The sequence below is a fragment of the Stegostoma tigrinum genome, chromosome 22 (assembly GCF_030684315.1).
Source record: "Stegostoma tigrinum isolate sSteTig4 chromosome 22, sSteTig4.hap1, whole genome shotgun sequence".
NCBI classification, from domain to species: Eukaryota; Metazoa; Chordata; class Chondrichthyes; order Orectolobiformes; family Stegostomatidae; genus Stegostoma; species Stegostoma tigrinum.
Window position 1 is genome coordinate 31,505,841 of NC_081375.1, and position 26,336 is coordinate 31,532,176.

At 40.3% G+C, this 26,336-nt stretch overlaps 1 protein-coding gene across 5 annotated transcripts in view; it reads right to left on the reverse strand.

The window, feature by feature from the left end:
• ntn1a (netrin 1a) overlaps window positions 1-26,336 on the reverse strand; it is a 205,371-nt gene that overhangs the window by 32,607 nt on the left and 146,428 nt on the right. For all 5 annotated transcript variants that reach the window (XM_048555395.2, XM_048555391.2, XM_048555394.2 and 2 more), the window contains one exon: window positions 8,806-8,880. In XM_048555395.2, coding sequence (XP_048411352.1) covers window positions 8,806-8,880 — 75 coding nt within the window. The remainder of the gene's footprint in view (window positions 1-8,805; window positions 8,881-26,336) is intronic.

The window sequence follows — 26,336 nt, forward strand, 5'->3', positions numbered from 1 at the left end:
ATGTTCAAGTATTTGGGAAAATTGAGCAATTATTGGTTACTTTGGTGTCTTGGTGATACACCTCCATGAAACAGTGTCGGTTACATGCAGAGCAATAATTTACTGATTATAGATCTGATGTGAGCTGAGTTACATCAAAAATTGCACTTTGAAAATATCACATGGTGCATAACAATCTGCAACTGTGGTAAATAAAAGAATGCATGGCCCCATGAACTGTTACAGAATCAAACGACCTTTCAAAGAGGAAATTTGGAGGAATGAGTTCCTCTGTTCGCTAATTATAGCCAAATTGAAAACAGTTTCATTATAAGCAGACTTTTATCAGTTGTTACAAATAGTGCATGAAGGAATTCTTCCCGTGTCTATCAGCACAAACCAAATAACAGAGTGGTTCAGTACAGCGACCCACAACTGCCTCTCTGAAGAGTACCAGCTATACTTTCAAACCACAGAGGCAATTTTATACAACCGATATCCAACGTTAAGAAAAATGCCCATGGAAGTAATCTAGCCACTGAGACAAAGTGCAAGTCACATGAAAGATACGGAAAAGTCAATAAGTTTGTTTCCATACTGTGAATGCACATTACCATTTGATCCAAAGGCTTGCAACCCTGACGGGTAGCAACATCATGAACCAACATGCTGTTTAGTTTTATTATCGCTGCAGAGAATCAATATCTATGAAATTTTTAAACAAGAAATGCTCAATGTCATTGATTCCTGTGATAACTGCTTTAATTTTATAGTTGTTACGTATTATGTTTTCATAATATTCATTTGCCATCAATTTTATCTAAATCTAATTTGAAAATGTGGACTTCATTTTTCCTGGGGTCCTAATTTTGGTGGACTATTAAATGAATAGATTCAACTAAACTTGAATCAGTACTAATATATTGGTTTGAAGTAACTGTTGCTGAGGGAGCTGCATGTCACCATGGAACTAATTCATAAAGTCCAACATAAATGCTGCATTCATCTAAGGAGGGAACTGCAGTTATAATTGGTTACACACGTTAAACAGATGGAACTACTGTGATGTGAAATAAGTAATGTTTCCAACTTTGGGATTTTCAGCATTTGTAGCAACTTTCTTTCCCTTTGCAAGTTAAGCATTTGAAAAACATGTTGAAAAATTGTGGGCTCCCTTGATTGCTGATTGAATTTTACTTGTGACCAGCTGAACCACATACACGAGTGCCAGGTTTGATCTGCAGACGATGCTGTTTCTGCACATTGCAGCTGGAGATTTGGTCAATGTGCTGCAATTGATCTCAAATACCTTTGGTCAGCATTAGGGAAAGTTGGCCAGAGTTATGGAGAGGCGATGGAGAGTTACAGATTAGCTAGGAAGGATTTAAAGAAAGAGTTGAGAAGAGGAAGGAGGGGACATGAGCAGACATTAGCTGGTAGGATAAAGGAGAACTCTAAAGCTTTCTATAGGTATGTGAGGAATAAGAAGATGACTAGGGTAGGAATAGGTCCAGTCAAAGAAAGAAATGGGAAGTTGTGTGTGGACCCTGTGGAGATTGGAGAGGTTCTAAATGATTATTTCTCATCTGTTTTCACTGAGGAACAGGAGAATATTGTAGAGGAGATGACTGAGTTACGGACTACTAGAATTGAAAGGATTAAGGTTAGTAAGGAGGAGTTGTTATCAATTCTAGAAGGTGTGAAGGTAGATAAATCTTCTGGGCCAGATGGGATTTTTCCGAGGATTGTCTGGGAAGCTAGGGAGGGAGTGGCGGAACCTTTGGCCTTATCTTTGAGTCCTCATTGTCTACAGGTTTAGTACCAGAGGACTGGAGGATTGCAAATGTTATGCCCTTGTTCAAGAAGGGCAGTAGGGATGACCCAGGTAATTATAGACCTGTGAGCCTTACGTCTGTTGGAGGAAAAGTTTTGGAAAGGATTATAAGAGATAGGATTTCTAATCATCTAGCAAGCAACAATTTGATTGGAGATAGTCAGCATGGATTCGTCAAGGGCAGGTCGTGTCTCACAAACCTCATTGAGATTTTTGAGAAGGTGACCAAGCATGTGGATGAGGGTAGGGCAGTTGATGTAGTGTACATGGATTTCAGTAAAGCCTTTGATAAGGTTCCACATGGTAGGCTATTGGAGAAAATACAGAGGCATGGCATTGAGGGACATTTAGCAGTTTGCATTAGAAACTGGCTTTCTGTAAGAAGGCAACGAGTGGTGGTTGATGGAAAATGTTCAGCCTGGAGTCCGGTTACTAGTGGTGTGCCTCAAGGATCTGTTTTGGGACCACTGCTGTTTGTCATTTTTATAAATGACTTGGACGCAGGCATAGGTGGATGGGTTAGTATGTTGGCAGATGACACTAAAGTCGGTGGAATGGTGGATAGTGTGGAAGAATGTTGCAGGGAGACTTGGATAAACTGCAGAATTGGGGTGAAAGGTGGCAAATGGAGTTTAATACAGATAAATGTGAGGTGATTTACTTTGGGAGGAATAATAGGAAGGCAGAATACCGGGTCAATGGAAAGATTCTTGGTAGTGTGGATGTGCAGAGGGATCTTGGTGTCCATGTACATAGATCCCTGAAAATTGCCACCAAGGTTGATAGTGCTATTAAAAAGGCTTACGGTGTTATAGGTTTTACTGGTAGAGGGATTAAGTTCCGGAGCCATGATGTCATGCTGCAACTGTAAAAAACGCTAGTGCGGCCTCATTTGGAATATTGCGTGCAGTTCTGGTCGCCGCATTATAGGAAGGATGTGGAAGCATTGGAAAAGGTGCATAGGAGATTTACCAGGATGTTGCCTGGTCTGGAGCACAGGACCTATGAAGAAAGGCTGAGGGACTTTGGTCTGTTCTTATTGGAGAGAAGGAGGCTAAGAGGGGATTTAATAGAGACATACAAGATGATCAGAGGATTAGATAGGGTAGACAGTGAGAGTCTTTTTCCAAGGATGATGACTTCAGCTTGTACAAGGGGACATAGCTACAAATTGAGGGGGTGATAGATTTAAGACAGATGTCAGAGGCAGGTTCTTTACTCGGAGAGTGGTAAGGGCGTGGGCCTGCCAATGTAGTTAACTCAGCCACATTAGGGGCATTTAAACAGTCCCTGGATAAGCATATGGATGATGATGGGATAGTGTAGGGGGAGGGGCTTAGATTAGTTCACAGGTCGGCGCAACATCGAAGGCCGAAGGGCCTGTTCTGAGCTGTATTGTTCTATGTTCTATGTTCTTAGAAAGAGATGGACATGGGAAGAAGCCAATGAGTCCATGCTCTTTTTAAAGCAATGCAATTTTTCCCATTCTCTCACTCTGTCCCAACAGCCATGTAAATCTAGTTCCCTCATCAGTCAGCCCAATTGCCATTTGAGGTCATTCACTGTCCTTACTTCTATCGCTCTTGTAGGCAGCGAGTTTCAGGTTATTATTCTTCACTGTGTCAAAAAAATTCTTCTTCACAACCCTCCTGAAACTCTTTCCAAGGACCTTAAATTCTGGCTAAAGACTATCCTACAAATTCCCTATTTGCAGTGCACAATTAAGGCAGTTGAGAGAGGATGAATAAAGGGATGCTCACTGTGTTGTAGCTTTGATGAAATATAATTGGTGGCCTCTTCAACAAAGTATTGGAGGATAACTAGTGCCATCTCAGGGAAGTGACTACAGTAGCGGAGGCCAGCAAATTGCTAAAATTTTTATTTAGAAACAGAGAAACATTGAAACACAGAAAATAAGAGCATTAGTAAGCCATTTCTCCCTTCAAGCCTCTTCCACCATTCAATATGATTATGGCTGATAATCCATATCAGTACTCTGTTTCCACTAACTGCCCATGACCTTGATCACTTTGGCCCTCAGCGCTATTTTTTATGGTATTTATTGACCTGATCAATTTTCCTTTTCTCTGAAACCATTGAATTCCTTAGTTGTAATGTTAAAAGTGTGACATATCTTCTGTTACCTCGTTTGACTGGTGAAGTAACTCCACAGAGCCTAGTAGGTTAAAATTGTGATCAGAGATAATGGGAACTGCAGATGCTGGAGAATCCAAGATAACAAAGTGTGAAGCTGGATGAACACAGAAGGCCAAGCAGCATCTCAGGAGCACAAAAGCTGACGTTTCAGTGTGAAGCTGGATGAACACAGAAGGCCAAGCAGCATCTCAGGAGCACAAAAGCTGACGTTTCAGGCCTAGATGCTTCATCAGATGAAGGGTCTAGGACCAAAACGTCAGCTTTTGTGCTCCTGAGATGCCGCTTGGCCTGTTGTGTTCATCCAGCTTCACACTTTGTTACCACTGAACCTAGTATCCTGTCACCAAGTCATCCTTTGTTTACACATGGCAAGTCCTTGACACAGGTCCAGCTCCCTCACAGCTCTCCAAGTGTCAGAATGTCTGATATTGCCCTTTTTATCTGTCATGATATAGAGGTGCAGGTGTTGGCCTGGGGTGGGCAATGTTAGAAATCACATGACACTAGGTTCTTGTCCATCAGGTTTATTTGAAAACACAAGCTTTCAGAGCATAGCCCCTTTGTCAGGTAAAGTGAGAAAGAAACACACAGAATGCAGATTTTATAAGTAAAAGACCAAAGGGTCACACAACTGATGAGGATGTATTAAACAAACCTAATATGCTGTGAAATCTTTAATCAATTAGAAGATTTTAATTGATTAATATGTATGTGAAAATACCCAATTTTCTTTTGAGTGACTGCCCTGAGAGAACTGAAGGTTTTGTTAGTGTAAAGAAAAGCTGATATTTTAGCTGAGACAATGCATGTTAGTTGTAAGACCTTGTTTAGAATCTGTTTGTGTTTTGGCTTGGTGTCAGGTGGTTTTATTTCTAAAGGAGGAATTTATAAATACCACATTGACTGTCCATAAATCGAGTGCTTTTTGGACAAAACAGAACGTATCTGCAAATACAATTTAACCCCATAGATTTGTGTGTGTGTGTGTGTGTGTGTGTGTGTGTGTGTGTGGGGCAGGGGAGGTGGGGTGGAAAGAGATAGAGTGTGTGCGTGTATGTGAGAGAGAGAGAGAGTATATAAGCGGACACACACACACACACACACACACACACACACACACACACACACACAAACACACACACACACAAATCTATGGGGTGAATTTGTATTTGCAGATATATTTTATTTTGTTCAAAAAGCACACAATTTATAGACAGTCAGCCAATGTGGCACATTATAAGTTGCTACTTTAGAAATAAAGAGGTAACAAAGTGTGACGCTGGATGAACACAGCAGGCCAAGCAGCATTTTAGGAGCAGAAAAGCTGACGTTTCGGGCCTAGACTCTTCATCAGAAATGGAGGAGGGGGAGAGAGTTCTGAAATAAATAGTGACAGATGGGGAGATGGATCAAAGATAGATTGCAGTGGGAGAGAGATTCCCTGAGGTTTGTCTAGAGGGAGGAGGGTACACTTTGTTATCTCGGATTCTCCAGCATCTGCAGTTCCTTTTATCTCTGATACAACTTTAGAAATAAAACCAGTCTGACTCCAAAACAAAACACAAACAGATTCTAAATAAGGCCTTATGCCTAATATGCATTGTCTGATCTAAAACATCAACTCTTCTTTACACTGATAAAACCTTCAGTTCTCTCAGAGCAGTGACTTAAAAGAAATTTGGGGATTTACATATACATATTGATCAGTTAAAACCTTTAAATGATTAAAGATTTAACAGCCTCTTAGGATTTTTAACACATTCTCATCAGCTATGTGGCCCTTTGACATTTACTTATAAATTCTGTGTTCTGTGTGCGTATTTCTCATTTCACCTAACAAAGGGGTTATGCTCCAGAAGCTTGTGTTTTCAAATAAACCTGTTGGACTATAACCTGGAGTCACGTGATTTCTGAATGTTATCTGTCAACCAGGGCTCCCTGATTGGCCCAGATTAACAGCCCAATCGGGGGCTCATATTCTATGAGGTCCACCTGGCTGATCTTGTTACCATCACTACAACTGGTATACGTTCATGTGTCAGCATTTGTCATGAGTATTCACAAATAGTTTGAACAGAAGTACTACCATTACCATACCCAACCCTGCCATCACACAAACCTTACAGCCATTCACTTTGAGTAAAGGGTCTAGATATTGGTTAATACCAAAGCAGGATCTCAAAAGCCAACTGCAGTAATCATTCCTATCACTGCCCCAAGTGGGGTCATTTAGCATAACATGGACTGAACATTTAATATTGTCAATCTTCCTCAAATACTCACTGGACAAGCTTAATAGCTTTGGAAGAAATTAATATATCATTCAGTTGTTTCATAAAGTGTCTTCAAAGTAACAATTCAAAAATTGACAGCATTTGTGCAGCACTTTACATGAGCATTTACCATGTAACTATTATGATGTTGAAATTGCCATATTACTTCAAAGCTGAAATTCAGTCCAATTCCAAATAAAAACGATTAGGTCTCCCCTGCACCCCTCAATTGGTGCAGTCTGAGAACATTCAGGTTTAACTTCATAGTCCTGTGCTATATCAAATCTGGTTTAAAAAGTACTTGTGGGAGCAATCAGGTCTCTCAGTACTTTATAAGATTAATTCCAGATATTTTAAACACTTGGACACATAGTTGAAGCATAAAAGTTCATTAGAATGTGAAGTTGTATTTTTCAGAAACTCATTATAATAAGGTTTTTTGTCAAACAACATAATCAGTCCTGTCTGTGTCAGCTTTCAAAAGGAGAAACTGGCTTATTAGTTGCTTCTGAGATAATCATAATAATAATTTTAAAAATCTGTTTTAATTTCTTAGTAACCATCCATCAATAATCCTGCATCTGCTGATTAAATTTCATTCTGGAACCAACAATATAAATTTTATCTGTCATGCATGGCAACTGTGACTGATAAGAGTGGATAATTTTGTACTGTTGGCTGCTTATCTGTCAGCACAGCACTAACACTCTAAATGATCCCAAAGTGTTATCAGACAAAGCTTGAATGCAAGATGTCAAAAATCCAAGAAAGGAGTTACATGATAAAAGGGATACACATTTAATATTTTTCCCTCTAAGGATTTGTTGACTAATGATATTTGAAAAGTTTAATGGTCGTATAATTATAATTGTTAGTAAGGCACAGTGTATAGAACTTGTATACAGTTTTTTAGCTTATTTCTGTAATTTTTTATACTCCATCGATCTCTAAAAGCTTGCTTCAGGCCATATTGTTGAGGCCAATACTGTGACTGAATCCAAATTCTTTGGCTGATGCATGGTGTGGTGGGAGAAGGCATGCAGAATTGGGATGGCATGGATAGGGTAATCAGTTTTTCCATGTAGGGGAACACACCACTTAACAGCTTAACAAAGAGCAGCCTAAAGAGAAGTGAAGCAATTCAAAACATTTCTGTTAACTTAGTAACTCATTTCTCACCACCTTTGGCACACTAGACCATGATACACTTTTAAGAGAAATATATCTGTAGCTTGCTGCTGCATTATACTGAAATTGGTTAGAAATATTTGTCGACAACAACTTAGAAGTTTAGGTTACAGTATGTAAGTAGATAAATATTGGTGTGGTAAGGAACAAATGATAAACATATATATGTATTTAAGTTGACAACAGGCTTGCAAACATAATCAGAGAAACGTGGTTTTTTTCAAAAAAAAGTATTAAGTGCTTAAATGGAAATATATATCTGAGGGTATTGATGTGACATTGATATACATTTAATACGATATAGTGAAGAGATGGATGCTTAACAGGTTGTATACTTAAAAGGATAACAAACTGAATTATGCATAGACTTTCATGTTCACATGTTCACAGAAAGGCAGTATCAATCACCGCAAGACAGGGATTTTAGCTAAACAGCAGTTGATATTTTGTCATTGACCTTGACATTCTTGCCAAGGTTACCACTTCTGACCTGTGGTGTATATTCCAAAGTTATATGTTTGCATATCAGGTGAGACAATAATTGAGGACAGTTGAAGTGTAGAATCTACTTTAAAATAAATTGTGGGAGTAATTGCAGATTCAAACTAGAAAATATATTTAGGGTACATACTGGAAAAATTCTTCTCCAGAGAAAGCGATTTAGACCTGGAATAGACTTCCAGGGCAAGTAATAAAGGTGAAAGCCCTGGAATCTTCTAGGAAATGATTCAATGCTGAAGTGGCTTATTTTAAGGCGTCTCTGAAAACATGAAATAAGATACAGCTTTTCTCATCCATAATTATCTTGTGAATGGGAATATGCTTAATCTGGAGTTGATGAAATAATCAGACATATTCCTAAACTGGTTTTGCTTTCCTTGGAAATTTAAGCTAATCATTAGATGGTGAAACAAAATGTATAAGAATTAAATTCACAAACAAAATCTTAATAAAGGGTCGACGGTGAATAAATTACAATAGAAATATATGTTGGATTCTGAATGGAAGAAACAGTGTCTCCTATTCTGAGTCCAATCTTGCCCCTAAAATATTTCTTAATATTCAGTCTACCAAACTCCTTTTAAGATCACTTATGTTTCCCACCTTTCCTTCATGATTATAGTTTACAACTAAATCTATTCATCGCCAAGAGCATACATTAGGCGTTTAACTGCAGATATGATTCAATTTCAATGGACCTGACACATACATAACAGAAATAATTAATTTTGTTCTTTTTGAATAACTCAATTCATAAACTAGATGACACATCGAAAAGGACAATGAACAAATCTGCTCTTGGACCTCTGAACTTATGACAAAAGGAGAATTATGATCCTACGTAAATAGAACTGTTGCAAAGATCCTACTCACCATAATCTTTCTTGCAATACTTTTTCATATTTATTTTCAGTTTTCCCTTGGAAGCCTTGCAGTATGAGTCACAGTCTGTTGTGGGATGGAGAAGTAAAAACACACACATCAGACGACAAAAAGACATGGTAAAAACAGCATTGCTCAGAATAGCTGAGTCCTTACGGAATCCATCTGCTGCTGCCAATTGTGTTGTCTAATGGGTCTTATAGAGCATTCATAACGCCTTAATTTCTATAGAAAAAGTCACACAAAGAGCTTTGTCCGTTAAATACTTTGCTGTCTGCAGGCAGTCTTTGCCTTATTTGAGATCTTTAGGCCTCCCCTATTTACACCACCCAGGTCTCCTTTAAGCTACAGATTCCCCTCCTATCAGAGTGGCACTGGCCTCTGATTAAGGCCCATGGACACCTCATTGTCACCTCAACTGGGGCTTGTGTCAAACTTTGCTTTCAGTCCATGAAGATTCTGACTACAGGTCATTCTCAAACAACAGAAGGTCAGGCAGGAAATGAGGATCCCATCGGGCATTAGCAAGGCTTTTGGTGTCCTCTCAAGATAGCTGAACAAATAAATGTTCCACAAAGCACTTTCAGTTTATATTGAGCCTGTTGCTCCTGCCTGCGCAATAAGCTTTCGCAATAAAGCACATTTGATGTACGAGTTAACAAGTACATAAATGATTACATCCAAATATTGTTGCTATGACTGGAACAGGAGAATTCCAAGTTAGGTAAAGTCACAGAGCTCCTGAAATGGGTCCTCCCATTGATTTATATTTACCTACAAAATAAAAATAATGCCTCGCCTCTTTGCCCTTCACCTCAAAAGGAAACTGTCAATTAATTTCCTCAGAACTGTTCATGCCCTGTCACTACAATATAAAAAAAAATTGCCCCCACACTTGCAGAAAAATCAGGTGCAACTCTTGAAGAAATTTCCAGTTATTTTCTCTGAACTAGGGTATAGTTCCATGCATAAGACTCTCCCTCTAGTTTGTCATTCAAATAGCTGCTTCTTAAATGTTCCTTCTACAGTGATTACTGACACTGTTTTGGCAAGAGGTCACATCTCATCTATGACCAATCCTGTCACCTTCAGGCCAGGCTGTAACTGTAAATGATGGTTGGTTTTCCCTAAGCGTGACAAGGTGGTTCTAACACCCTGTTGATTTCAGGTAACTTAGCACCAGTTAAGAATCTATCCTGTGACTTTCTGATCTTTAAGGCTCAGTTTCTCACTGACTTTACCAACTGAGCAACCTCAAGCAGCTTCATTACCTCTTCACAAGTTCCTGCAGTCTCTACATTCTGTAGTAGGTTTCTTATAAGATGTCCTCATCTGTGATGATCTATTTTCAAGGTAGTTCCTGAAGTGTAAGTACACACAAACACACAACACACACACACACACACACACACACACACACACACACACACACACACACACACACACACACACACACACACAATTGGTGTTCAGTTGGTTAAATTGACCTAAATGTAACAGTTGAGCTATCTGTCACTTTATTGAAGATCAGCCAACCAGCAAATTGTCTGCTTGAGCTAACCTAAAGGTCAGAGAATGAAATTTAAACAACTTAGAAAACAAAATTAAGGGTACTGTTTTCATCACCAAGAACGAGACAAAATTCTTTTTGGAAAAAAAAACTAGTTTGGCCATAACTATGTTGCAACAATACAAAATTCTTATTCACAAAATAGATGATTCACAGAAACTCAAAATTAACTTCGTCATTTTAGAGGCAAAATTTCACTAAAGAAACTAACAGATTCTTTTTCTTCTAACTTAAATTCAGTAAGACCAGTTAAACTTTAACAGTCGTATCAACCAATGCATTGTTATAACTTTTTTGGAACTTTTATGGGCTAGAATATGAAGAAAGCTCATTGTTTTGCTCTTAGCTCAGCCAGGGCTTTATTTTCTTTTATGTTTTGAATGAAAGTGGTTGCCCTGGCAACAAGGGGGGAGAAAAGAATAAAGCAGAAACATTGCAAGTAATACTGAATTAGCCCCGAACAAAGCTAAATTCTGATCCAAATGGAAGTGAAGTCTATGCTAACTGCACTGCGTTAACAATTAAGTTTTTAAAAAAGAATTGAGATTTCCCTGGTTCCTTACTTGCTGCTCATTCGAAAACGACATTTTAACTGATGCAGAGATGGGGGCAGTGCAAACTGGGACTCAGGCATAAACCTCTATCTGTGGACAATGCCGCACAAATGAGTGCACAGTAGCAGGGTTTTCTTCTTGTTCAACAAGATTGATTGAAAAACAAATTGCTGCAAATAAAGCATGTAATTAGATTAAAGCCCGCGCCCAAGTTACTAGGACTGAAACCAAATGGTTGGCATTCGAGGAGGCAAGATTCAAATTAGCATTTTTAGTGCTCCACTCTTTCAGTCAATCAATTAATTAACAGACAGTATGAAGTAACTTCTGGAATATTCTAGACAAGCTGAAAACATTCACAAACGTATTCTCTGAAGTAATTCCTTGAGGAATCTGATCAAATAGTAGAGGGATAACTTTAAATGAAAGCATAGGCTATGTGGATGAAATATCAGGCATCCTGTGACAGTTCAGTTATGAAGTGAAAGTACAAACACTGGACCCTTTTTTGCCAGAAAAGTTCATTGTGAATAATAGTACAGCTGCAAAGAATAGAGGGTCGCATGCCCTCATTCATGACAGATAACAATGTCTGTTTTGTCTTGAACAAATGACTTCAAATTTTATATAAAACTGAGTTTTTTAACCACCCTCATAACTCTGTATGCCGTTTCCAAAAGGAATTGGCAGACACATCAAGGCATTTATCAGACCCAGCTTTTCACACCTGTTACACAGCTGTTGTGCATTCCTTTCCAGGTTGTTTGTATCACTAGCCATTTGGAGAGGTTTATTTTGGAGACACCTGATCTTAAGGGCTGTGGTATAACAACCAAGTAAGAATTCAAAAAATCCTGTTATTATTACAGAATATAGATTGAATTTATGGGCATCTGTGCATCCCCAGGGCCAGGGAATTCTATACTAGTACCATCACTGGTACCCTGTCTACCACTTGAAACACTCACTCCTTTCACCAATGCGGCACAGTGACAATAGTGTGTATCATCCTCAAGATGCACAGTGGTAATTCACCGAGGCTTCTTCAACAGTCCTCGCAAAGCTGTAACCTCCACCACATGGAAGGCCAAGAGCAGCTGACACATGAGAACATCACCGTTTACAAGTTCTCCTCTAAGTCACACACTGTCCGGACTCGGAACTATACTTTCACTGGCACTGGTTTAAAACACTGGAATTCCTCCTAACAGCACTATAGGTATCCCAATACCTCAAAATACTACAATGGTGTTGATGGCAACTCCTCCCTGTCTTCTCCAGGACAACGAAGGATAGGCAATACACATTGATTTAGCCAATGATGCACACATTTCATGAACAAATAAAATAACTTAAGAAGTTAGCATTTTAATTTAATTATTTTCTAAAGTTGCAGTATAGCAAACTAAATGACATGGAATACATGTACACGTCCACAGCATTTGTCATGGAATCCTGAACAGAGCTAAATCACTTGCACTAACAAACGGAACTGAACCTTTGCATTGGTAAGGTGTCTTAAATGAGAAATACTATGCTTCAGAGGACAAAGGGAATGCATCTATTCAATGCTCACAATGTTTCTTTCCTTTTGCTGCATTTCAGAGTTCAGGCTTCTTCTTATAAGCATATTTGATTAATTGATTGATTGTTGTCACATATATCAAGATACAGTTAAAAAGTGTTGTTTTGCGTGCTATACAGGCAGATTGTACTTTACAGAGTGCATTGGGGGAGCAGAACAGAGTGCAGAATACAGTGTTACAGCTGCAGGGAAGGTGCAGAGAGAGAGATCAGAATTAACATTTGAAATATCCTTTCAGAATTCTGATAACAGCAGGAAAGAAGCTGTTCTTGATTCTGTTTGAACATGTTTTCACTGGAGATGGAGATAATTGTAACATTCAGTCAACTTGCTTCAATGCAAGACTCTTCCAAGGTCTGGTAATAAGGCTGAAGAACAGGTTGGTGTTCAATCGGGCACACTCGAGGAACAAATGAAGATGTACTGTGCAGTGGATGTGCATGTGTGCTTTTTACACTGTTGTTCTCTGTAGAAACTATTCTCAATCTCAGCAAAAAATTTCCAGCAGTCGCTTCCCTGAGGGAAGATATGATAATTGCAGAGTTTGTTAGTGTAAGTGATTTAGCTCTGTTCAGGATTCCATGACAAATGCTGTGGACATGTATATGTATTCCATGTCATTTAGTTTGCTATACTGCAACTTTGGAAAATAATTAAGCCAAACAGGCTTGGGTAAGAAAATTAATTTTTGACAAAGAACAAAGAACAAAGAACAAAGAACAAACTACAGCACAGGAACAGGCCCTTCAGCCCTCCAAGCCTGCACTGATCCAGAACCTCTATCTAAACCTGTTGTCTACTTTCCAAGGATCTGTATCCCGCTACTCCCTGCCCATTCATGTTTCTTCTAGGTACATCTTAAATGACGCTATCGTGCCCACCTCTACCACCTCTGCTGGCAACGTGTTCCAGGCACCCACAACCCTCTGCGTGAAGAACTTCCCACGCATATCTCCCTTAAACTTTTCCCCTCTCACCTTGAAATCGTGACCCCTAGTAATTGAGTCCCCCACTCTGGGAAAAAGCTTCTTGCTATCCACCGTCTCTATACCTCTCATAATTTTATAGACCTCAATCAGGTCCCCCCCTCAACCTCCGTCTTTCTAATATAAATAAGCCTGATCTACTCAAACCCTCTTCATAGCTAGCGCCTTCCATCCAGGCAACATCCTAGTGAACCTCCTCTGCACCCTCTCCGAAGCATTCACATCCTTTTGGTAATGTGGTGACCAGAACCAAAGTTTGACCTGATAACCCAACTCATGTCATGCTTGTGGTATGAATGTTGAACTTTACAAGACTGCTTTGGTGTAAAATGTTTCACCTAAATTGAGGTGAAATAGAAATCTTGAAGAGGGAAACAGAGACTAGTAATTTTTTCTAAAGTCAAGTCCACATGATCTGGTAGATGCTGGGAAGGAAATCCAAACTGAAACATCTTGAAAGTCAAATGCAGTTCTCACATCTTGATAGAAAGGTAAACTAGTGAGAGAGGCAAATAAAAAAAAGTGACAAAGCTAATTAATGTTCTGGGAATGCGCAGCAACTGATGCCATGAAAGAAATGAGGAACCATTTTGTTTTAATTTTTACATGCTTGTAAAAGTTAGTTTTCTTTCTAAAGAAAGAGAACTATTCTGATGGTACATTTTAAGATTCAAAGAACAAGAAGTCATTGACAAGGAGTCAGCATGATGAGACTTACTGGTATGAGTCAATGCTGGAATACACCAGTTGAGTGGAATGATTTTTGAAACACACTTTGATGCACTAGTTACCTGTTAACTTAAAATTTAAGTTGATTTTAGCTTTTTAAAGTAAAATTCTTAGAATGTAAAATATTATTCTATGATTCTTTCATTTTGTACCTGGGATATTAATTTCCCTTTTAAATGCTATTAGTTTCTATTGGATTTTAACATCTGGGTGCTAATAGATACAACTGGAGCCTAAACCTAAGTACTTAATAAGCACCGCCAAATGCAACAACCACTGTTTCTGCCTGACTTGTGTATATATATAGCATAAATTCATCACCTGTCATTGACCATCACCATTACGATTAGACACTGAATTAATGCTTGCTTTCCAACAAAAGCAATTTGTGGTAAGAAAATGAGACCATGTTATGTATGTCCACCTAATAGGATTTTTTGTAGTGCATATCCCCTAGCAGTACCTTCAAACTTTCAGCATCTAGTGTAGCAATGCTGTCCACTTGTCACAATATGTATCCAAACCAGTTGCTTTACAAGCAAAATTCTCTTGTCAAGGCATTCATTGACACTGGCTCATTCATATCAGGCAGAAGGACTTCTTTCATGAAATTCACTTCTTATTTGTAAATGCAGATAAAACTGTGCCAAGAGACATCTCGACCCCATTTCTGCTATCATAAGAAAATTAGGTCTGTGCTGTAAATCCTCGGTCAGATTCAAACTGTCTCTGGAAGCAAGAGGCTTGAAGAGGGTAACTTCTAGACAGTGTTAAACTGGCATAATGAAGCATCTGGGGGCATCCTGAGGCTGCTACAGAGATGCACTTTCTTTTATTTTCCATGAACATATGACAAAGATTTTCAAAATAAAGGAGAAACAAATGAAGGAAAAGCAAAATAACAAAACCCTTCATTACAAGACATCTGCATTTGAATCCATAAAAATGTGGAGTTGAGACAAGTTTTTCATCTGTTTTATTGACTATAAGCAATTTTAATGGTTTGGATCTGGCCCCAGGATGGGGAGGCTTGATTAGATTGTGTCATACTTAATCTAGTAGCTGATCTGAAGCCAACTCATTCATTGTTGATAAAAATGGAAACCAGATTATTTGTGCACTCTTGCTTTTAGAATGCAAGAGCAAATATATCCTTTTTAATAAGTTGGTTTCTAAGTAAACAGAATACATTACATCCCATTTTAAATGTCGAAACTACAAAAGGAAATTATATCAAAATACCGTCATCTAGTCGATTCCACCTGACAACAGTGAAAACATACATATGATTATTAGGGAGTGACAAAGAAAATAATGAGAAAGAAAAGCCCTAATGCCAATTCACGAAAAGGAAACTGGACAATTCTTTTTACCTTTCACTTCCCCAACACATGGTGCTAGGTTAATGGAATAATGACAGCTAATGACTTTTATATAACTGATACACGCTCTCCTCTAAAGCACTTCTTAAAGTTTCTCTTCAAAGGACTGTAACAGCTCCTTGCCCAGCACATATTTTGGTAAACTGTTCCAGAGGGGGATGCCTTTCTGCAAAAATAAGTGTTTCCTGGCACCTAACCCAACTCTTTGCTACAATTTTTGTATGCATAACCTACCCACCCCCACAGTCCAATCCTTTCTCATTTTAATAACTTCCATCATATTAATTTTCTTTATCCAAAGTAAATAACAGTAACCTTAAAGTCTGCCTTCATATTGAAAGCTCACAGGTAAGGTATCGACCCGATCACCTTCTTTTGTAACTTTTCTGGAGTCTTAATGTCCATCACTGTGTGTAATAACCAAAACTGAACTCTCTGCATGGGGAGAAATGCCTTGCTGAACCTAAGGAGTATCCAAGTAATGCCATCAAGGATCCCATTTATTTCATCTACAACCTGAAAATTCTTCAACACTTTTAATTACTCGTCTCAGTTATGCCAGGCTGGAATTTCTTAAGCACCCAAATGTGCGTTACAACATCCATCTACAAGAAAGAAAAGCTGCCACAAGGGGCCCATTCCTCTAACTTGTCTGTAGTGATCTAAAAACTACAGACTTGGTCTGATTTACTACTCAGTAAATTTAAACATTATGTATATTTGGGGGAGTGGAGAAAATTGGTAAGAAATGTTAGAGATTCAGGCAGATTACCATTTGGGTTTTATTAGGGATTGCAAGATTGTTGAGGAAACGTTTTAAAGTTATGGATAACAGTTCTGTGAAGTTGAATTCCAGATGGATATATTAAGGGAAGAGATGGGGAAATTTTGTTCTTTACTGCAGTTTGAACACTTAACTTCCAGCAGCAGTGTGTCAGGTTTCTCCTCCATTACCCTGCCTTGGGAATTCTGTTACCACCAAAGGGTATAACTAGCTGCTTGAGAAAGGTACTGGGTGGCAAGTGGCACCAATACTCAGAAATGTTGAGAAAAGGAGAAAAGTTTGTAGGCAAAAAATATATTGAAAAGCATTTTAAATGGTTCTGATTTTATCAGCAGATTCCTTATTCTTAATACTGATGGTGTGTTCTTGCTGTCAACAGAAGTCACTTAGAACATCGGTGAAGTATTTAATCCGGATAGGTTTTTTTTTAAAAGATTATTTAACAGAATGCATATCATTCCTTTCGAACTATGAAAGCCAAGACTATGTGAGCAATGGGTGTCATATCTATCAATCAGTCACAACATGTAAAATAATGTAAATGATGATTTGTCTGAATGAGGGCTGTAGAAAGTAACTGTTGGTAGTTTGACCTTTTCCACCACCATAGTGTAACCATTGTCAATTTGCGGGCAAATGTGAAACCATGATGTCAACTGCATACAGTTCCATTTGTAGATTGTTGTTTGTCACTTATGGAAATCTGAACATGGCCATAAATCTAAAGACAGAACTATGGAGGTCAGAAACCTCCATTGGGTGCTGCATCTCTAGCTGTTTCCAGCATGACCTGGGCACTGCTCTCTGCTGGAAAGGGCAACCCATTGTGCCCCAGAAACCTCTGACTTGGTGCTGTCATGACCTCACACAGCCCTGATGATTTGATGCTCTATTTACAAACGTGGACACAAAGTTCCATTCAAAATATATGCTTGTCATTCACTAAAGCACATGCATTTAGTTGCAAGAACATTATTGAAAGGGCCAGGCAACCAGTTTGCAGGTAAGGCAACTATGCTGGTGCAAAGATTCTGAAGGTACTGCAGAGTGTTTTCTGCCGACAATGACATGCCCTTTCAAATCCAAGAACTCACCAGAACACACGAGGTGTGTTACTGTATGTTACTGTATTCTCACAAGAAATGTGTAAGGTTCAGTGACCTGTCTGCACTAAGACTGCAACAGATAGCATCCAGCAGGAGAGTCAGGGCTTCTGGCTCTACAGCATGACAAGGAGATGGAACAGAGGGATTGAGGTGACAAGCTCTAAGCTATATCTTCCGCCAGCTTGGAGACAGAATCTTCAATCTGACAAGAGACTGTCTGCCTACTCAGCCAATGTACCCATTACTTTGGTGTGCATATCTATCAGTGTTCTCCTGTATGCCACTCTGTTGAGGTTCCTTGAAGGAGAACTCAACTGTGACTGTGTCCTTGATGAGTTGGTTCATGAACTATCCTTTCCTCTGGTCTGGTTGCAGCCCTCTCAGGCTCAGTGCTGATCTCATGTTTTTACTAGCCCTTTAAGATATGGGCAGTGCCTTAGCTGATGTACTGAGCCAGTGGCAGTGAGTATCAGATGAAGACATGGGGCCTTCTCATCAGTGCTGAGATGCTCCTTTCTCTCCTTTGCCTGGTTGGGCCAAGGCTGAGTTGGATGTCTGAAATTTGTAAACCAGAACCGGGAAGACAGGGGTGAGAGAAATGGAATGGGCTGGAAAGTCAGAGGTGAATGGTCACAACATTTTACTTGTCACACCAGAATGCAGAATGAGGGCAAACTGGGAGTTGAGACGAGTATAAATCATGATCATCTTGTCATCCTAGATAACCTGAATGTCTCTGAATTCAACAGGCTCTGTTGCTTCATGATGTTGAGGAGAATCTTCAGGGATTCAGGAGCTTCAGGCATCCCGGATCCCACCAATTCTATTCTACTTCCTTCTATTGTAAAGCACCAGACAGAACAGAATATCAGTGACCATGTTACACTGTGCTTGGGTGATGTGCCTGCCATAACTGAACAGTTAGAGGTACGAGGAAGTGAAGAAGGCAACAACAGAACTTTATGAGGGTGAGGTGGAGTGTGTGGCTTTACGTCTTTGTCCTGCAACAGGAAGCGCTGCACAGCGAGTTATATGGGTGCGGTGAGAAACATGTGAGCTTAGGGTTCTGGTGGACAGGGAATATCCCTTGAAGATTCACTGACATTGACCACCCAAATGAAGTAATGAGATAAAAACCGAAAGAACCACAGATGCTGTAAATCAGAAACAAAAACAGAAGTTGCTGGAAAAGCTCAGCAGGTCTGGCAGCATCCGTTAACGGTTTGGGTCTGGTGACCCTTCCTCATCTGTTAGAATATTTCTCACACCTCTGGAAGGGTCCTCTGCTGCATCCTTCAGTATTCATGCTCACAATGAAATAATTTCTCATTCTGTGCCTTCATCAAATAAGAATCAGCTTCTGAAATACTATCCTCCTTGGTTCTATCCTTCAACAAATTCAAATCATCAAGAACAATTCCCTTAAACTGATAAGCACCATCCTTGTCAAGTGAATTAATTTCATGAAATCAGTTTTATATAAAACAAAAGCCTTCCATAGCCATACTCCACCCAGTCTGCGCACTTATTTTCAGCAATAAGTCCCTACCCTTATCCTTCACTCTCTGACTGTAACATGTTGCTGCTCTGTTGGCTCCAACAATAAATGACTACTTTTCACTGTTATAGCATAAATATTGGTTTGTGAATTCTTCCTCAAAATCTCCCTATCTGTTACTTTTCCAGTGTAAAATTCAATCAGCTTGGTTAGCAGATACAAGAAATGTGACACACAAGAACTCCATGTCTAGTCTAGTTATTGCAGACACCATGTGAACCTTGTGCTGGCTGCTCTTTTAAATGATTAAGAAACATATGTAGACTGACCTGCATTGTCAGCAAGCGATCCATACGCATTTATGGCTAGAATGAAGTGTGCATTTCTTAAAAGGAGGTGCATTCAAGATACAACTGTTGATGGAACTGTTTCAGAGAGGGAAGCAGACCACCAATGGAACAGGAGGCCAAAGAGAGGGCTCTCAGGTTCTCTGATGCAGAATTAAAGGCCTTGGTCTCTGAGATGCAATGAGAGATGTTTTTCGAAAGGGCCATGAGGCCTTTCAAGCACATTTTATGAAGTGAATGGGAGCCAACAGCTACAGAGTCATACGCGCCAAGCAGCATCAGAGGAGCAGGAAAGTTGACATTTTGGGTCAGAATCCTTCTTCAGAAATGGTGGGGGGAAGGGAGCTCTAAAATAAATAGAGAGGAGGGGTGGGGCTGGGGAAAGAAGGTGGGATGGTGATAGGTGGTTGCAGGTAGGCAGTGATGGGGATTGGTCAGTGAGGTGGGAGGGGCGGATAGGTGGGAGAGAAGATGGGCAGGTTGTGTCAGGTCAAGGAGGCGGAGATGAGAGGAAGGGTTGGTCATGGGATGAGGCCGGGGTTGGGGAGATTTTGAAACTGGTAAGGTTCACATGGAGACCATTGGGTTGTAGGGTCCCAATGTGGAATATGAGGAGGTGCTCCTCCAGTTTCCAGGTGGTGTCATCGTGACACTGGAGGAAGCCCAGAATGGACATGTCACCCAAGGAATGGGAAGGGGAGTTGAAATGGTTTGCAACTGAAAGGCGTTGTCGTTTGTCGTGAACAGAGCACAGGTGCTCGACAAAGCGGTCTCTGAGCCTCTGCTTGGTTTCCCCGATGTGGAGGAGGCCACATCGGGAGCAGCAAATGCAGTAGACCACATTGACGGATGTGCAGGTGAGCCTCTGTCTGATGTGGAAGGTTTTTTTGGTTCCTTCGGTGGAAGTGAGGGGGGAAGTATGGGGCAGGTATAGCACTTTCCATCCCAACGACCTTTGCCAGCCCCACCCTTCTTTCTTTATATTAATTTCAGAGTTCTCCCCACCTTTCCCCATTTCTGAAGAAGGGTCCCGACCCGAAACATCAACTTTTCTGCTCATGTGATACTGCCTGGCCCGCTGTGCTTCTCCAGCTCCACACTGTGTTATCTCTGACTCCAGCATCAGCAGTTTTTATATCTCTGAGCTACAGAATCAAGTAGCCTCACTAGAAGCTGTCCAGCACTGAGGGCCTGACTACAGTGCCACAAAAATTTCAATGATGTCACAAGATGAGTGAATGCATCTTCAAATAATGTCTCCTGTCTATGGCACCGCTGATCTTCTACACTGGTGAGTAGTTAGTGCTTGCTCCCAGCATTCAAATACTCCATCTTACTGTCAACAGTTGTCTCAAATCCATATCTCATGACCTCTACATATACCTCCACTTCATCATCTGTGAGAGGCATGTCACCCAGACACATTGCACCACACTCACTGACATTCATTTATGGTCCAACAAAAAAACAAGGAAACACTGGAGAACTGGTAGTGTGCAGGCACAGCTGTAACTCTGCAATCAGTTGAAGGAGACGGTGCTTTGAATGATACAGCCAGCAGTCATCTGAGCCTGTTGCAACCAGCAGGTCTGATAACACCCAGGATAAGGATGATGTACCTTTTGGACTTTTTCAAATCTCACCTCACCCCTGCCATTGGAATGATAATGCAGAAGGTATGGCCAAGGATGTCTCATTTTCCATCTCAATTTCCTTCCCTCACACAAATCCTCACCTTTTGCATTTCTGGATTCAGACATCCAGGACCTACCTTGCCTGCCTGTGCAATCTGAAATTGATGGGTGTGAGCAAAAGCAGAAATCACATAAAAGCGGCACCATCACTGGATCTGACACTGTCAGCCACCAGCTCAGATACTGGCACTAGCGTGTTATAAAGAGGTGGGATCAGAATACGGTGAATCCGTGGGCATGAGTTGGCTCCAGCTCAGCCACAGGGAAAGTGTGCGCCAATGCCACAATTTTTGCTGCAAAATAACTCAGATGAAAACTTTGATGGGAAGGTTTGCAGCAAAACGCTGATGGGCACATGCACTGAGATGCTTGGTGTATTGGAAAGCCTGTTGCCATTACATAGGAACATGGAGGAACCCAGTTCCAACCTTATTTGGGTCTTTGGGAAGAGCTTAGAGTCCATTCTTTCTATTTTCATTCCAACACGACAATATCGCTGGTGGAATCCAGCAGGAATGCAGCATTTAGAGGCCAATATCTCAGCTTCCACTGCAGAACAGACAGAAATCACTTAATATCTTAGCACTGCCATAGAAGCACAAGCTGACGTTAGGAGATACATGCTAGTTATTATGTCAGTCTAGCTTGGTGCCATATCATGGTTCAGATTAAAGCCATCATGGTGGGAATGCCAATACACAAAGGACAATGCAGGTACATTGCAGTCCTGCAGGCTGTCCTCCAAAAGACTACTTGGGATGCCTGGTGTTGGTGGAGGCTCAGGCTTCATGGTGCATAGCCTGCTTTGCTCTCTCAGGAGGACAGTTTTTGCTATCCCTCTATTGCTGCTGTAGCAAACCCCTTGCCTGTTCACTAATCAGTCTTGAAAACTGAGGTGCAACAGTCCTATGCTGAGTCCTCAAGGCCCGGAGGTACTCTGAAAGGGCAGCCTGAAAGTTGTCCCTGCTGAAATCCCTCTCACTGAACCTCTGCAGCTTTCCAGTAGCCATGCTGTGGCCTCTGTGTAAGAGGACTCAGCAAGGCAAACCCCCTGCCAGATGAAGGAATTGCAGAAATGCGATTCAATCAGTTCTGTGCATATTACTGACATTGTCACCTGCTTTGTTCAGGGTGTCATTAATTTCAGGCTCTTGGTCAAGAGGATACAGTGGATAGCCTGTGGGTTAGAAAGGTAAGGAAATGCAGCGTGATGGGAACATGGGGATGATTCTCGAGAAACTGGGGTGTGATTAACTATTCACTGACAGCCTGCTCAGAGCAAAGGGATTCTGGATGACTCTTCCATTTCCCCACACCACCCACCACACTTCCCCAAACCTATCAAAGATGGTGATCTTCTTTTCTTCATTCTTATGAGACCCTTCCTGAGAGCTTGACATGAAAGTCAGGTCGTGTGGCAGGCAGGCAGACAGTCACCACAAACTCAGAGTTGTTAGTTGAGAACACTAATCATTTGCTCTGTGACAACTATGCTGCCAGCATGGCTCTGGATGCATGTGCACTGTTTGTACATGTTAAGTGACTGTGGAGAGTCATGGGCCATATATAGAGTATGTAGCCTTGTCAGCAAACAGGAATCCTCTAGTTAGTTGTAATGGCCCCAACGTAGTGGGAATGGCTGACTGTCACATGAGTATGTGTAGGATATGGTGGCTTTTGCCAGGATAGTGGTTATTTGCCAACACACACTGTGCATGATTACACAAAGAAGTGAAACCTTTGCAATTCCAATATTGTCCCTGGTGAGATGTACCATCTGCAGAGTTGCATGTGTACAACTGATGATTCCCTGTACCATTCTGTAATGAGTCAGCAGTTACTGTCCTTCTAAGAAGCCCCTCCATGTGGGCTGCTCCAGATATGTCTATTTCTGGGACTTTAGACTCCTGTAGTACTGGCGCCAATGCTCCTACTGAGGAAATTATTGCAGTTCCACTATATTCAAAATGTTCCCTCAAATTCATTAATACTTCCTTTCCCTTCTCCCTAATATTTTCCTCGTCAATCTGTTATTATACACACTGGAGCAGGAAGGGACTTGAAACTGGCCATCCTGGTCCAGAGGTAGGAACACTATCACTGTACTACCAGAGCCCTACAACATCCTTTTAATCTGTCGACCGATCTACTTGTAAAGTGTTCAAGATGGTTTTATTGCATAAGGAGGCACACATCAATGTAATTTGCTGCTGAATAGAAGTATCTTTAAGTCTACATTCAGATGCTCCTTGATGCAAAAAGCATTAAAGGGAAAAAAATACATTCTAGTAATAGAGCATAGTTGAAGGATAAACTGAAGTAAATGCTAGCACTTCAGAATGCATTCAGAGTTTCATAACTGCACACAAGAAGGCGTTGAGGTAAATTCTACTGTGGAAGGCCGAGATTTAAATTTGACCAATTGCTGGGAAAAGTGGGAGTTGTACAATGAACAAATGCCTGGAAATGTATCAGGTGAGTTAATTCCCAGGTCCCATTGCAGTTAATCAGCAAATCCTTCCTCTGGAAAGCCTAGTGTTTGAGTTGAGCATGGCACAGCATGCAATCTTCTTTGGATTAAATTGCACAGGCTGTAAAATAATGGGTTCCTTCGTTCAATAGAATCACTCTGTAATTGGCTCAGTGTTCTAACGTAGTCAACCCATGCCTAAAATCTGTCGAATGTACAAAGAACATTTTCTGAAAGTGTCAGCTGTATATTTTATGCCTAGATTGGTTAGCCCCAGAGACGGATGTTATATTCCCAGATGTCAGGATGTTGCTTTTCTAGTCTTCTCTCTGCTTTGTTTTCTCAGGCTTTGCTACACCATTCTCTGTTTTCTGTTCTTAATTTACTGCATATCTATTCCACTAAGTTCCTATTTAATTTTCGTTATGTTAATATTTATTTTGGTTCTTTCTTCCTTGTCCCTGCTCATAAAAGGTGTCCTTTTTCTTTCCCGGATGATACTAAAAATCAGCTAAGTGTCTATTTCGAGAACTTGCATGTAGGGTTTTTCTCTGTGAGCTCCAGTGAATTTTCACACACTATTCTTCACTGCTCAAGTCATTGTGTGCACACTATGCTGCTGTCATGTTATTTTATGCACACCAGTCATGGAATTTTTCATCATTTCTGCGACTTTCCAGGATTTCCACCACCACCATGATATTTAAAAGAGCACCTGCATGGGATGGGTACCTGGCCCTTTGTGCAAAGTGGCTTGGTAGCAGCAGTACAATGGAAGATGTTGGTTGGCTCTAATGTGCAGTGGACTGCAGTGGAGAACTGTAATGTGAATGAATCAGTGATCTGACATAATGATGTAGTATGGCTAATGCATGCTAACCTCCATGGGCAGGCAGGTGTAGGAGGTCACTGTTAATGCTGCACAGAGACATTGGAGACTGCTAGCCAAGGTGGAGGACTGGGGTGGTGTGCAAGTTACAAACTGCCAGGCGCTGCTTCTGACTTTAGTGTTGGGAATTGTTGCCATCTTGTTTCTCTCTATAGTATGTGAGAATAGAAAATTGCATACAGGTGAGGTGAGAATAGATAACGTGTGTTAATACATACAAATAGGCTGCTAAAAAGAGTGAGTGATAGTAAGAACTGCTGATACTGGAGCCAGAGCTAATGCAGTGCTGAGCTGGAGGAACACAGCAGGCCAGGCAGCATCAGAGGAGCAGGCAAGTTGATGTTTTGGGTTGGGACCCTTCTTAAGAAATGGGGCCTGACACAAAGAGTCAACTTTCCTGCTCCTCTGATGCTGTCTGGCCTGCTGTGCTCCTCCAGCTCCACGCTGTGTTATCTCTGCTATTAGACTGACTCTCTTTTCATTGAGTGGAAAATCGGCCTTTCTTTTCTCAATGATGGAACTTCATTTTTCTAGTCTCACCATATTTTCTCAACTGATTTGCAATTGCCCACATTGTTTAGGGGTTTACGAAATATCAGACCAATATGACTGGTCTCCAGGACTGAGCAGTCCTGATGATGACTGTCTAGGATGAGTACTGCCACACTACTTGCTTATCCTTCTATGCAGCAAACATTATCCAATTCTCATCTGAATCTGAACGCAAAGAATTGTCTGAGAATGGAATCCATCTTCAATGAGCATGTAGTACCATAACTACCTGCAATATGATTTACACTGAAGTCAATATTGCAGAGTCATGTCCATTGTCCAAAATTTTGAGAGTCACCCTTACAAAAGAAAAAAAAAGGCCTTTACTGTTAGGATTGAAGAAAGAAGTAATGCTTATATGTCCCTTCACTGTTGCAGCATTTCCGCACGGTAATTCCTTGAAGTCCATTTCATTCTGTCACACCCATTGCTGTTTCGATCTGTACACAACACCCTAATCCAATTTTTGGCCTGAGGAAATTCAATATACAGCACCAGTGTATTGGGTATAAAATAGAAGTTTTACCTTATCTAGAATCCATAACTTACTGGGAACTAGGATTGCATTGAGTGTAAATGGTAATGTTTAGAGAAGGAAAGAAGTACCATTATGTCCACAAACGTTAGTAATATGACTTTCTTCTAAAAGGTTCTTTGAGTAATCAATGTCTGTTTCCAGTATTCAGTATCTGGTTGCAAAGTCTGCTGAGACTTGTATTAGCCTCTGGATATTATGAGAAGGGATCGTGAGAATCACTCAATGTTTCGACTGTTATTAGCTGTTTCATAATGTATGAATTCATCTAGTAATTACATCATAAATACAGCAGTGTTTTATATAGTGTAAGAAGTAATTTCCATTTATAGCAGTCTGTTTGAATGAAGGCTATGAAATTGAACCTTCATAAGGTTAACCCATGCCTAACTTCCAGAAAGTTAGAATTGTGTACTACGTTTGTGCAATCTAATTTATATAAACACTCTTCATGTTCTGTATATTTCTGTCAGTCTTCTGCACTTGAGATTAAACATTTCACCGATTCATATTAATATAATAAGCCTAAAACAATTAAATATGAGCACACAGACATTTAATATGTTTGTATGATTTCTTTGTTATGCTAATATAGAGTAAGGCCCATAAGATGTAGGGGCAGAAGGAGGCCATTTGGCCCTTTGAGTCTATCCTATAAACCTTGATCCCTTTACTAATTAAAAATCTATATATCTCTGCCATAAATATGCTCAATGGCACAACTTATATGTGGTAAAGAATTCCACAGAATCACTACCCTCTAAGAGAAGAAATGCCTCAACTTTGCCTTAAGTTGGCTACTCCTTACTCTGAAATTATGCTCTATGATTGTATACTCTCC